Here is a 12,023-nt window from a genome sequence, read left to right as displayed (position 1 = left end):
TTGAAGCTGAGGTGTTTCTGCTGGGTCTTATCAGATTTCAGGATGCTGCCAAGCAATCCAGGAGCATTGGTATTTGTGTGTGCATGTGATGACAATATATGTTCAACAATTGAGAAGATGCTCATGGAAGATACAAAGTCTTAATTCACAACTCACTTCAAATGCAACATGATATATTTCATGCTGTATACTCTTCCCTTTCCTTGATGTAAAGATTGCTGAAAGTTACAATTTGGGACTTGTATGGAATCAGCAATGAATGTTGCTGTCCCAATATGATGAGGGCTTTAAGTCCTCACTTAAAGTTAGAACAGCATTCTTGAAAATTGCAAATTTAAATGGAACAACTTTAAGCAAATTTGAATATTCCCATTAAAATTGATGTAAAAACCATGGTTAGATGCCATGGAAACTTACTATTAAGAAAGACGTAAAACATTAAATTCTCTAGGTTTAAATACTTTACATTACTAAACTCCAATATTGGTAAATGAGATAACTTTTTAAATGAATTAGAAATGATCAATTATGGTAACCTTCTATTTGCAGTAATATCCACTCATAACTGATTCTGTTCCCAAACCTTCTGCTCCCCATCCTATTCTCTGACCCTCTTCATCACTGCATCCTTTCTGCTTGACAGACCACCTGCTTCCAACTGGAATCCTGATTCTGCGTGAGGATTCTGAAATTGACTTGCAAGAGGCTAGAGGAGCAGTTTTAGCTGTCCTTTCAGTGAGGGTTCAAGAGAGGGATGCAGTGAGCAGGAGCATTTAATAGAAGCATCAATTATATCAGATCCAGCTTGGCACATCAGGATCCAGAGCTCTGGCTTCAGATCTGACCTGGACCTTGACTTGGAATGTAGGTTCAGGAGGGGAAAGGGGAAGTGAGTCAAGGAACCTATGAGAGTCAAGGGAGCCACTGAGGACGTAGGTTTGAGGGTTGGCACCAAAAGGACAGGTTAGGGTGCAGGGCAGAGAGAGGGTACAAGTTAGAGTGTTGAGTTGGAGGTGGGAGAGGGTGCAAGTCCAAGGGTTGGCAGCAGGAGACTTGAGTTAGGGAGAGGGGGCTAGTCGGAGGGTCAGCAGTGAGAGAATGTGTTGGAAAGCAACGTTGGATGACCAATCAGAGAGTGGGAAAGGCTGCTCCAAATGCTGCCTATAGGTCGTGTAGCCTAATGTCAGACAAGCAGGAAATGACTTTAAAACATACCTTATGACGCTATACAGATGAACATATGTATTAACAGCTGGAATAGGCCAGTCAGTCCTTAGGGCCTGCTCTTCCAGTTGATGAAAGAAAGAATATACTAGAATATGGACTCCATTAGCTGACCAAAATGCAAAACAACATAGAACAGGGCAACAAAAATGCTGTAGTGTGTTATTTATCCAAGATGAACCTTCATTAGTTTTTTGGTAACAACATGCTGACATGTGGATGTACTGGTTAACAATGAACTAGAGAGATTTTAATTTTCAGATGTGGTAAAGTGTTGGTGCTGTTGATTAGTTATTCATGTTGTGTAGTGTCAGATGGTTTCCCAGCTCTTTGAGACAGTTTGCAGTTGACAGCAAGGGGCAGTATTCTGAAATATGTTCTGCCTCTCTGAAAACTGTTTTCTTTGTTATTTACTGGAATTGTGTATTAATCCAATTAATTTCTTCAATATGAAAACCTATAAGTGTGTAAAATAATTCAGGTCAAATTAGACATTTGGACTCATCAGATTTATGAAAATCCTGGATATGCAGAATGTTGTTTCACCTCTTGGACCTCAGTTTGAAGGAAACTCAGTGATGTCATCATTCGCTCTTCGTCACATGAGTTTGGTGTGGAACTAACAATAAAAAAAACTTGAATTTATATAGCACCATTAACAAAGATAAACAACTTAGTGGCTTCACAAGACGTTATGAATTGAGTATATCAGGAAAATGTACTGAAAGTAACCAAAAAACTAGTCATTGAGGTGGATTTTAAGAAGGATCTCAAAAGAGGAAAGAGAGGCAAGTTTGAAATGGTTTGAGCGGAAAGAATTCTCGAACTCCCAGGCTCTGCACTGAAAGCACAATCACTAATGAAAATTAGGCTGGCAAAGATAGACCTTAGGTTTAGGGTAAAAGTTTGGCACAGCATTGTGGGCCGAGGGGCCTATACTATGCTGTTCTGTTCATGTTCTAAAACAGGCCAGAATTGACACAGTACAGAAATCTTGTGACAATTGTAGGTCTGAAGGAGATTACAGAGATAGGGTGGGGAAAGATCCCTGAGGGATTTGAAAACATGGCTGAACATATTAAAATTGAGTTGTTTCTGGACTGGAAGCCATCATAGGCCAGAGAGCGCAGGGGTGAACAGTACTTCAATCCACAAGCAAATCAGTGCCCTGTCTGAACCAAGTACAGCATAACCCCACATTAAATGGAATAAAGGACTCCCTGTTCTCCTAAAAGCACTAATCAAATGACTCATGATGTGTTTCTTCTAGCTGATGCTGCTGCTGAAAATATATGCTTTTGGATCTTTCATATACAGCTAATCCTTGTGTTACGTTGCCCTGCAAAATATTCATTTCAATATTGTTTTAGTTTTAGGACCTGTTTGTCTGGATTATGTAGTTTCATACTCCTCATCTTTCCCCTTTTGCTGACCATCACATCTTCCCCTTTCTGATAACCCAAAGATCACCAGTAGATGCACATTCATTCCAGGTTTATTTGTTACATAATGCATAAAAAATGACAGCAATTACCTTGGTATATTTCCTTACTGAATGTCCTCCATGTGCCTTTGCATGACCTAGTGCTCTGTCAGATGCTTCTCCAGCAGGTGGAAAGCTGCTGACTTTGAATTGACGACTGTAGGTAACCTCAGAGAATGACCTTGAGCAGCTCTGGGCTTGGAAAGCCCAACTTAAGACTATACAATTCCAGGCTGGGCAGCAGTAGTCTGGGCTGGCTTTCAGGCAACATCATGGGGACTGGTGGAGTAACAGGGTGGGAGGTCAAATACTGTGTTCTCTGTGAGTACTATATGGAGCTGTTCCTTAAATGCTGTTTGTTAACCTTACTGACCTGTTGACTCTGTGAGTACTATATGGAGCTGCTCCTTAAATGCTGTTTGTTAACCTCACTGACCTGTTGACAAATGGATCGATGGACTGTTGTGATACCTTTGAAGCCCCTTTCACCATTGGGGGGGTATCCAGAGCCATATTGGTAGCAGCCTGCACAATACAGAGCTCAGGTTTTTGATTAAAACTCTTCATGCTGCAATGGAATGTGTGATATCAGCTATCAGATACTTTATTAGTCCGGGTTCCACAATTGCGCTGGTGGAGGTAACCATCTGTTCCATATTGGAAAAGATAGGTTCCAAGCTATACACAAAGCCCTCTGCCATGTTGCTACTGGACTCTTCCATGTCCCTCCCTTGTTCTGTGCAGGTTTACTAACGCACAGTCATTTGTATTTTTACATTTCTTTCACAGTACGTGGGTATCTCTGGCTAAGCTAGTATTTATTGCCCATCCCTGGTTACCTTTAAGGTGTTGGTGATCCATTTATTGATCTGTGGCATTCCTTGTGATGTTGGTACACTCAGAGTAATGTTAGGAAGGAAATTTCAGAAATTTGAACCAGGAACAGAGAAGGAGTAACAATGTGGTTCCAAGTTGAGATAGTGTGTGTCTTGGAGGGCACTTTGCTGATGGTGGTATTCCCGTCTGCTGCCTGTCCCCTTCTAGGTGGGTCTGGGATTTTCATATGAATGTTCTATACTATGTGTCCTTCGGGAGGAACTTGTAACCCTACCTTCAAATGAGCTGGCATCTGTATCATCCTTCCCCTGATACAATTCCATTCGTCACCTCTGCCATCCCTCCGAACAACTAGTTTCCTGGTCTTTGAAGTGTTAATCTAGGAGACAGGCTGGCGCCAACAGCTCATTTATAACCGTAATAGATGCTGGTGTTTCAGGACATCTAGAATTGTAATGTGATTGGGGTTGTAAGATTGTAACACTGGCTGGTGTAAGATTTTGTCACATTAAGTGCAATCTTTAGCTTATAGGATTGGATTGGTGTTGAAGTTGCTGTAAAACCTGTAAGTGAGATTTGTATCTGATGTCCTTTATTCTTAGGTGTCTGGAATTTTCAAATTGGATATTCAATTGGGACAGTGAACCAGGCTTGCATGTTGTGTAACATTTCTTGTTTTGATCATTTTCACTTGGAATTATTGTTATTGCACAAAGATTTTATTACAATTCCAGTCTCGACTTTAAAATTTTGTCCAGATGAAACCCACAAATTTTGTTATGATCCAGTTAGTGACCAGTAATCTTTGTTTTGAAGTAGTCAGAATTAGAAATTGCAATTACTCACTAGGAGGATAAACTGTCACAATTCCGTAATTTTAAGCAAACCAAAGAAATTTGACTACACTTGAGTTAATAAACAGTCAGTACTATCCTCCTTCCGATCTGACATCCAGAATTAGTATGAAGCAAACTGTAGACATACCTTGCAAGTCTACAAGCTCTACCATCTGGAAGGACAAGGGCAGCAGGTAAATGGAAACATCATCATGTGCAAGATTTCCTCCAAACCACACACCCTCCTGACTTGGAACTACACACATGGATACACATGCCATGCCTTCACTCTTACTGGGTCAAAATCCTGGAATTCCCTGCCTAAATGCAGTATGGGTGTATCACACCCTAAAGATTACAGTTCAAAAATTGGCAGCTCACTCCCACCTTTTTGAGGACGATTGGGGATGGGCACTAAATGCCAGCCTAGCTAGTGTGCCCACATACCATGATTGAATTTTAAACAAATATCTTCTGCAAATGACAAATTGTCAAATTTAAAAATGAGATTGATATCAAAGGAATTAAGAGGTATGGGTCAATGGTCAGCATACAGAACTAGGTCAGAGATAGTAGGAACTGCAAATGCTGGAGAATCTGAGATAACAAAGTGTAGAGCTGGATGAACACAGCAGGCCAGGCAGCATCAGAGGAGCAGGAAGGCTGACGTTTCGGGCCTAGACCCTTCTTCAGAAAATGAAGAAGGGTCTAGGCCTGAAACGTCAGCCTTCCTGCTGCTTTAATGCTGTTTGGCCTGCTGTGTTCATCCAGCTCTACACCTTGTTAATACAGAATTAGGTCACAGGTTAGCCATTGTATGGTGGAACAGGTTGAGGTGCTAAATGTTTGTTCCTATTCTGTGACTGGGCAAACCACATTTATAATAATAGCATCGAGAATAAGTTCAAGGAATGCAATCAAGATCAAGGTTCTGGATCAATGTTTTGAAAAACTATCTAGGTTTCAAGCTATGTAGATCTGATACTGTGAAATGAAATCTGGTTATTTCATAACTATTTAACAAGTGAGTATTTATGGGAGGGTGATTGTAACAATGTAGAATTTTTAGTTTAAAAACCTGAACAAAGGAAACTTAAGTCAGTATGAAGGATTGACTAAATTGAATTGGGAAAGCAAATTTAAAAAGTGAAAGATGGTAAACAAAGTCAGTTTAAAGAATGAATTTATAATATGTACATTTCTATTTGTCCTCTGGATTTGCATGTAGTAAACATAATACCATTTTTCAAGAAAGAAAGGGACAGTGTAAGGAACAAGGAATTCTGAATTTATTCTTCAAAATTCAGTTGCTTATCCCCTCACATCAACAGTGGGATTGATAACAAGAAATGTAGAAAATCATAACTTGTTTGGACAGAGTTAACAAAGACTTGTGAAAGAGAAGTCATGTTTCTCATGTCAATTGTTTTGGAATTGTGAATGGCATGGTAGATAAGTGGAATCAATGGCCGTAACTGTTTGGATTTTCAAAACATATTCAATAAGGTGATTACATAAGATTGAGGCTAATAGAATTGGGAGTGATGATGTTAGTATGGATTGAGACTTGATAAATGAACAGAAAACAGAGGAGCAACAAACAGTTTTTGGGATTGTAGGCTGCACCTAGTAGGATACTGCAAGAATCAGTGCATGGACCTCAGCTTTTTACCAATTGTAACAGTAGCTTAGATGAGATAAAGGACTGAGTTTGTAATGTATCCATGTTTGTTGATGATACAAAGTTAAGGAGGGAAAGTAAGATGTACGAGGAGCAAAGAGGATAGAAAGGGATGAAAGAAGTTGCTAATTGGCTCAGAACACAGTGATGGAATGGAATGTGAAGAAGTGGTTAAGTTTGCCACTTTGGTAAGAAATATAAAAAAGTATAATATATTAAAGGGTCAGAAACTGGGAATTGTTGATATTTGGAGGGATTTGTATTTATACTTTAATCACAAAGTTAACATGCAGATACAGCAAGCAATTAACATGTATTGTGAAGGGTTTGGAATACAACAATGAGGAATTCTTAACAGCATTTATAAGGAACTTGGTTACTTTGCAACAGAAGCACTGTGTTTGATTTGGTCTTAACTAAAGAATGATGTCCTACTCGAGGGATGAAGGTTCAGTACAATTTCTGGGATGGGGACACTGTTCTCTTAAAATAATTTAATTAGCCTATGCCCCAGTATTTGGATAAAAAATCGATTGTGTTGAAATATAGTGTTTTGAAGGAACTTTACTGGGTTGATGAGAGGATATGCCCTTGAATGAGATAGTATAGAATGAAGGGTCATTGTCTCAGAATTAAGAGAGTGGCTATTTAGAATTGAGATGAGAAATGTTTTCGCTGAAAGAGTTATGAATCTTTGCAGTTCTGTACCCAGAGATCATGGATGCTCAATTGTTCGGTAAAGTCAGGACAGAGATCAATAGATTTATAGACCCCAAGAGAATCAAGAAAGATGGAGTTGAGGTATAAAAAATCAGCCATGATCTTGGTGAATGGCAAAGACAGCTGGCAGATCCAAATGACGTATTTGTTAATGTTAGCAGAATCCACCATAGTTTAACAATAACATTCTCTAGAATTTTTATTTTCCATTGTGCAATCCCCGAGCAGCAGCTTCTACATTGGAAGTCAATGCACTGGGCATGCGTGAATCTCCTGGTAGTGCTGCAGCTTACAAGGATATGTAACTGAATATTATCTAGCAGAATCCAGTGAATTTCAGCAGAACTTGATCAATTTTAGCAGACTGTTGTTTTCATAATTGTTAAAGGGTGATCCAATTGGAATTTGCCTTCAAATTTCACATGAGTGTAACTGTAACCAACAACTGCCTCAACCAGAGAAAGAAGTTATTTACATGTGAGAGCTCAGGGTCCCTTTTCATGTTAACTGGTGGCACTAGGGGAATAGGGAGAGGTGGGTAATGAGACTAAGAGGTTGAACTCTGCATTGAGCTTTCCAATGAACCAGATATCCCCAGAGAGGGTGAAATTATTATATCTTCCAACATATTAATTCAGCTATGGAGAGCTGTTGGTTTGGATTTGAAATGGTTCTCACCGGATCTGATCCACCTAATGGTGTTTTAAGTTGTTGCAGGACAAAGTGTTCTGGCTATCTGAAGAATGCCATCTACAGAAGGCCATTTTTCATTTTCCCAGTTACCATATTATTGTCCTCTGCCCTCCTGCAGGGACCTGCTCGAAACTCTATGGTCAATGGGAGATCTTACCCAGCCAGTGTCAGAGCTCCACGAGCAGGCTCGGTGCCACCAGTGAAGCATAGGCGGTTAAATTGGATCGATGCCCCAGGCGACGTCTTTTTCATGGCAACTGATGAAACCAGGTAAGACTGCAAAAGGTTTCCAGCCCTAAGATCAACGTTGACTCTTGGCACCTTACGTTATGCAAGAGTCTCAGCAAAAATGCCATCATACTCTCCTCCCCAAAAGAAAGCATGGTAGCGTTTGTTCATGGAGAAACCAAGGTGAAGACACCATTAAGAGGAAAAGGAATGTTGAGGGAATTCAGAAAGACCAGTAAAGATCAGTAATATCTCACTATTGTCAATATACTGATTTCAAGTCTAGAATTTACAAAAGGTGCAATTCTTTCCCTTTCTCTGCCTTCCTTCCTTCCTGCTAAGAACATTTGATACCAGTCCTATGAACAGTAACTTGAAACTCCCATAATTATGGTTGAGCAGGCTGATGGTAGCCCTGTTCTTGTCACTTAGGTTTTTTGAGTTATTGTGGTACTTCCAGATTGGAACAGGAGGCTAGTACTGTCTTCGTGTTGTGACTGATTTTATCCTGTAACTATACCACAAAATAACAAGTGGTGTTCAAACGTCTAGGAGCTTTTCCACTGGTGGAATTGTAGCAGAATTAGAGCCCTTTGAAGATGTGATATCATGTTATCTTCTGTAACACCTGCATCACTGAAAACCTCATCCTGTTACCTGCCAGTCTTGGCCAATTGTCACAAGGAGCTTGAACCATTTTATGCTATTTCTATACTCGTAGTAGTCCAATCAAATTCTACTCCAAGCTTTCCTGGGCAGTGATGTGAGATCCAATTGGTGGAGGTGACAGTAATCAGAGGTCAGTGGTGGTGGCCGAGGAAAGACCCGCAACAGATTTTGAACTGCAGTGGCTGAAAAACCAACTTCCAGTTTTTTGAAATTAAAAGTGATTTTGGTTTTGAGCACTGGAATATTTTGAATAGTAATGCAATCACAGGAATTGGATTTGTCTGTGTGCGCACAGAACAAAATGTAATGGGTGTATCTATACAAAGCAGTGAGAGTTGCTGGTGAATAGGCATGAAGGGTGTGGGTCAACATGTACAAGTGGTGAGAAGCGACTGTCACATAGGTGAGCACTGTGTACAAATATATTATTTTTGAAACTCAAATACAGATTGAGTGTATCAGTGGCAAAGTCAGCATTTAATGTCCATTCCAAAACAGATTGAATTGCTAGGCCATTCAATTAAGATAAGGATTGGTGCAGTTACACAGTACAATGCATGACTTGTTCATTTACATCGGCAGTTTGGTCAGTTTACAAAGCATGGTACAGGGTTCGGTGAATTTACCAATGTGGTATGTGATTCAGTGTGTTTACACAGTGTGATTACACAGTGGGTTACACCGTTCAGTCTGATTACACAGCGTGGCACACTGTTTGGCGTATTTACAGAGAATGGTACACAATCAGCTATGCAATTCAGTGTGATTACACAGCATGGTAAGCAGATTGGTGCAATTACAGCAGTCTGTCCCAGTTTACTGTCACATGTGTCTGTCAGCAGGAAACGTCGAGAGAAACTTCTGTGACTGGACTAGCTGGGGCCAGTATGTCCCAATTGGTCTCACTTAGGCTGAGACCTAGAGCAACAGCATTAAGTCTATGCAGAATGTGCAAGGTTTCATGGAGTCCCTGCCTTTTGTAGGAGGAGGATGGCACTTGGTGCCAGTGGTCAAATGGAAAGAGAATGAGGTTCAGATTGTTGTGTGGGCTGGTGAGAGGGGCTGGCAGAATGAAAGCCAGCCGTGCCATCAGAGAGGGAATCATGGCAGAGTTGAGGGAATTGTCACTGGGGCTGTTGGGGCTGGAGAGGGGAGAGAAGCAGTGATTCAGTGACTGTGGAGTGGGTGGCTGTTTGAAGGAATAAGGACCTCAACTGTGAGAGGGCGTGACTGGTGAGGGATTGGTGAGTGAGTGTGTAACTGGGTGTGGGAGAATGAGTGAATGACTTGGGGTTGGGGATGGTTGATGAGTGAATGAGTAATCAATGAGATGGGATGGTGAATGGCTGACTGACCGAGGTGATGATGGGTGAGTTAGCAACTGGTAGTAACTGAAAGTCTGACAGGAGGGTGCAAGATTGGAGGACTGATTGAATGAATGAGTGAGTAACTGCTATGAGTGATTACATGGAATGGTATGCAGACTGATGCAATTAAACAGTATGGTATGCAGACTGGTATGATTAGACAGTGTGGTACATAAACTGATGCAATTATATGCTGTGGTACGCAGACTGGTGTGATTATATGGGTGGTACACAGATTGGTGCAATCCGATAGTGTGGTACGCAGGTTGGTGCAATTACATTGTGTGATACACACACTGGTGCGGTTAAACAGTGTAACACACATTGATATAGTTATGTAGTGGGGAACACTAAGCACTAAACTGCCACATTCAGCCTCAGAAATAATACTGCCTCCCTTCTATTCCCATGTTAATATTTGTTTTCATATTCTCATGTGTTATTTCGGAAAAATGATGTCCAGTCAGAGATTGTTCAAGAGACTTGTTTTCTTTGTTAGGGATCTGCTATGTACTTTCTCTGCAATCTGATGATTTACATATGCAGTTCCCATTATCTCTAATTCCAAAGCATTCCTAGTTACTGTCTTTTAGTCTTGAAAGGTTAGAGATCATCCAAAACTCACGTGCCCATGTTCTTATTTTAAGTGAAATTCATTCATTCTTCCTGTGCTGACTGACCTACATGTTTTTCCATCTGGCATGCCTCGAATTTAAAATTCTCCTCCATGATCTTATCCCTTCTCTGTCAATTAACATTTTACTGTGTTACAAATAAATACAAACTAGAATATTATCTAAACATCTCTCTCATGTCTAAAAGAGATAAATCATTGTCAGGAGAGTCAGTGTGACACTCCTGGTTTCATACCACTCTGTCCTATCTTAGCTGCCTGATCAGTGTAAAATTTTAATCGGAGAGTGGGCAGACTTTCACATCATGGAGCAAAAAGACCTTCTGCATAGCTCATTCTTTGGAAGCAACAGTAACTGATGCTGCACTTCCATTCTTAACCTCCACCAGCCCTCAAATCCAGCACCTATATTTAAAATTTGCCACAGCAGTTAGCTGTCCTTCCACTAGAAAGAAAATAAAAAATATATCAGTGCATTCCTGCTGAGATTCTTTTGCTCCTGTAGTCCAGCATCCACAAGTTGCAGAACAGTTCATTCCATCAGAGTTTGGGACTGTGAAACCAGCTGTCTCTTCCCTTCTGCTAGCCCTGAACCCCCCTCTATCTTGGTATCTCCTGTTTCCTCTCGAGCTCATTTTGTCAATGACTAGTCACTGATTCAAACTTATTACCACTAAACTGTTGAACATCCAATTTCTCTTCCTGGTTTTCATGTTAGTTGACGTTGTGACAATCTAACCATGAAAACAGTATAGTTCAAAGTCATGATGGTGTGTGACTTAGAGGAGAACTTGCAATCTCCCTCTCATCTGCTCATTCTAGGTGGTAGAAGTTGTGGGTTTGAAAGATGCCATTGACTGATCCTTAGTGAGTTATTGCATGCATCTTATACATGGTACACTCCACTGCTATTGTGCATTGGTGGCTCAGGGAGTCAACGTTGAAGACATTAGATAGTGTGCCAATAAAGCAGGATACTTTGACCTGGTTAGGGTTGAGATTCTTCATTGTTGTTGGAGCTGCACCCATTCAGGTAAGTGAAGAGAATTCAGTCATACTCCTGCCTTGTGCCTTCTAGATGATAGGCAGGCACTGGGGAGGTGATGTTGAGTTATTCGCGACAGAATTCCTTACCTCTGACTTACTGTTGTAGCCATAGTATTTGTTATGGTTTGTCCATTTAAGTTTCTGGTCATTAGCAAGCCCAGAGGATGCCGACAGTGGGCGATTCGGTGATGGCAATTCTATTGAATGTTGTGGGGTGACGGTTGGATTCTCCTTTGTCGAGATGATCATTACTGAAGACATACAAACAACATACATGGATGAAAATCTCATCGAATATGGACATGGACTGTTTCAGCATCTGAGGCATCAAGAATCATGGCCTGGAGCTGAGATGAATGACCACAAACAACCAGAATCGTCTTCCTTTGTATTAAGTATGACTGTTACTCAGAGAGTGATCGGGGCATGGAATGTATTGCTGGAGAGGGTAGTGGAGTCGGCCTCATTAGGGGCATTTAAGCGGCTATTAGATAGGCATATGGATGATAGTATAAGGTAGGGGTGGAGGTTAGATAGACCTTAGGTTTAGGGTAAAAGTTTGGCTTAACATTGTGGGCCAAAGGGCCTGTACTATTCTATGTAA

General features: G+C 40.7%; 1 protein-coding gene across 3 annotated transcripts in view; it reads left to right on the top strand.

Annotated features, from left to right (window-relative positions):
* mta1 (metastasis associated 1) overlaps positions 1-12,023 on the top strand; it is a 128,488-nt gene that overhangs the window by 110,112 nt on the left and 6,353 nt on the right. For 2 of the 3 annotated variants that reach the window (XM_048537725.2, XM_059649307.1), the window contains exon 19: positions 7,593-7,744. The exons of the other annotated variant lie outside the window; for it this stretch is intronic. In XM_048537725.2, the coding sequence (XP_048393682.1) occupies positions 7,593-7,744 (152 nt within the window). The remainder of the gene's footprint in view (positions 1-7,592; positions 7,745-12,023) is intronic. 3 annotated transcript variants of the gene reach the window in all.

Source organism: Stegostoma tigrinum, chromosome 10, assembly GCF_030684315.1.
Source record: "Stegostoma tigrinum isolate sSteTig4 chromosome 10, sSteTig4.hap1, whole genome shotgun sequence".
In the NCBI taxonomy this organism is placed as follows: domain Eukaryota; kingdom Metazoa; phylum Chordata; class Chondrichthyes; order Orectolobiformes; family Stegostomatidae; genus Stegostoma; species Stegostoma tigrinum.
This window is presented reverse-complemented; position numbering and strand designations above follow the sequence as displayed.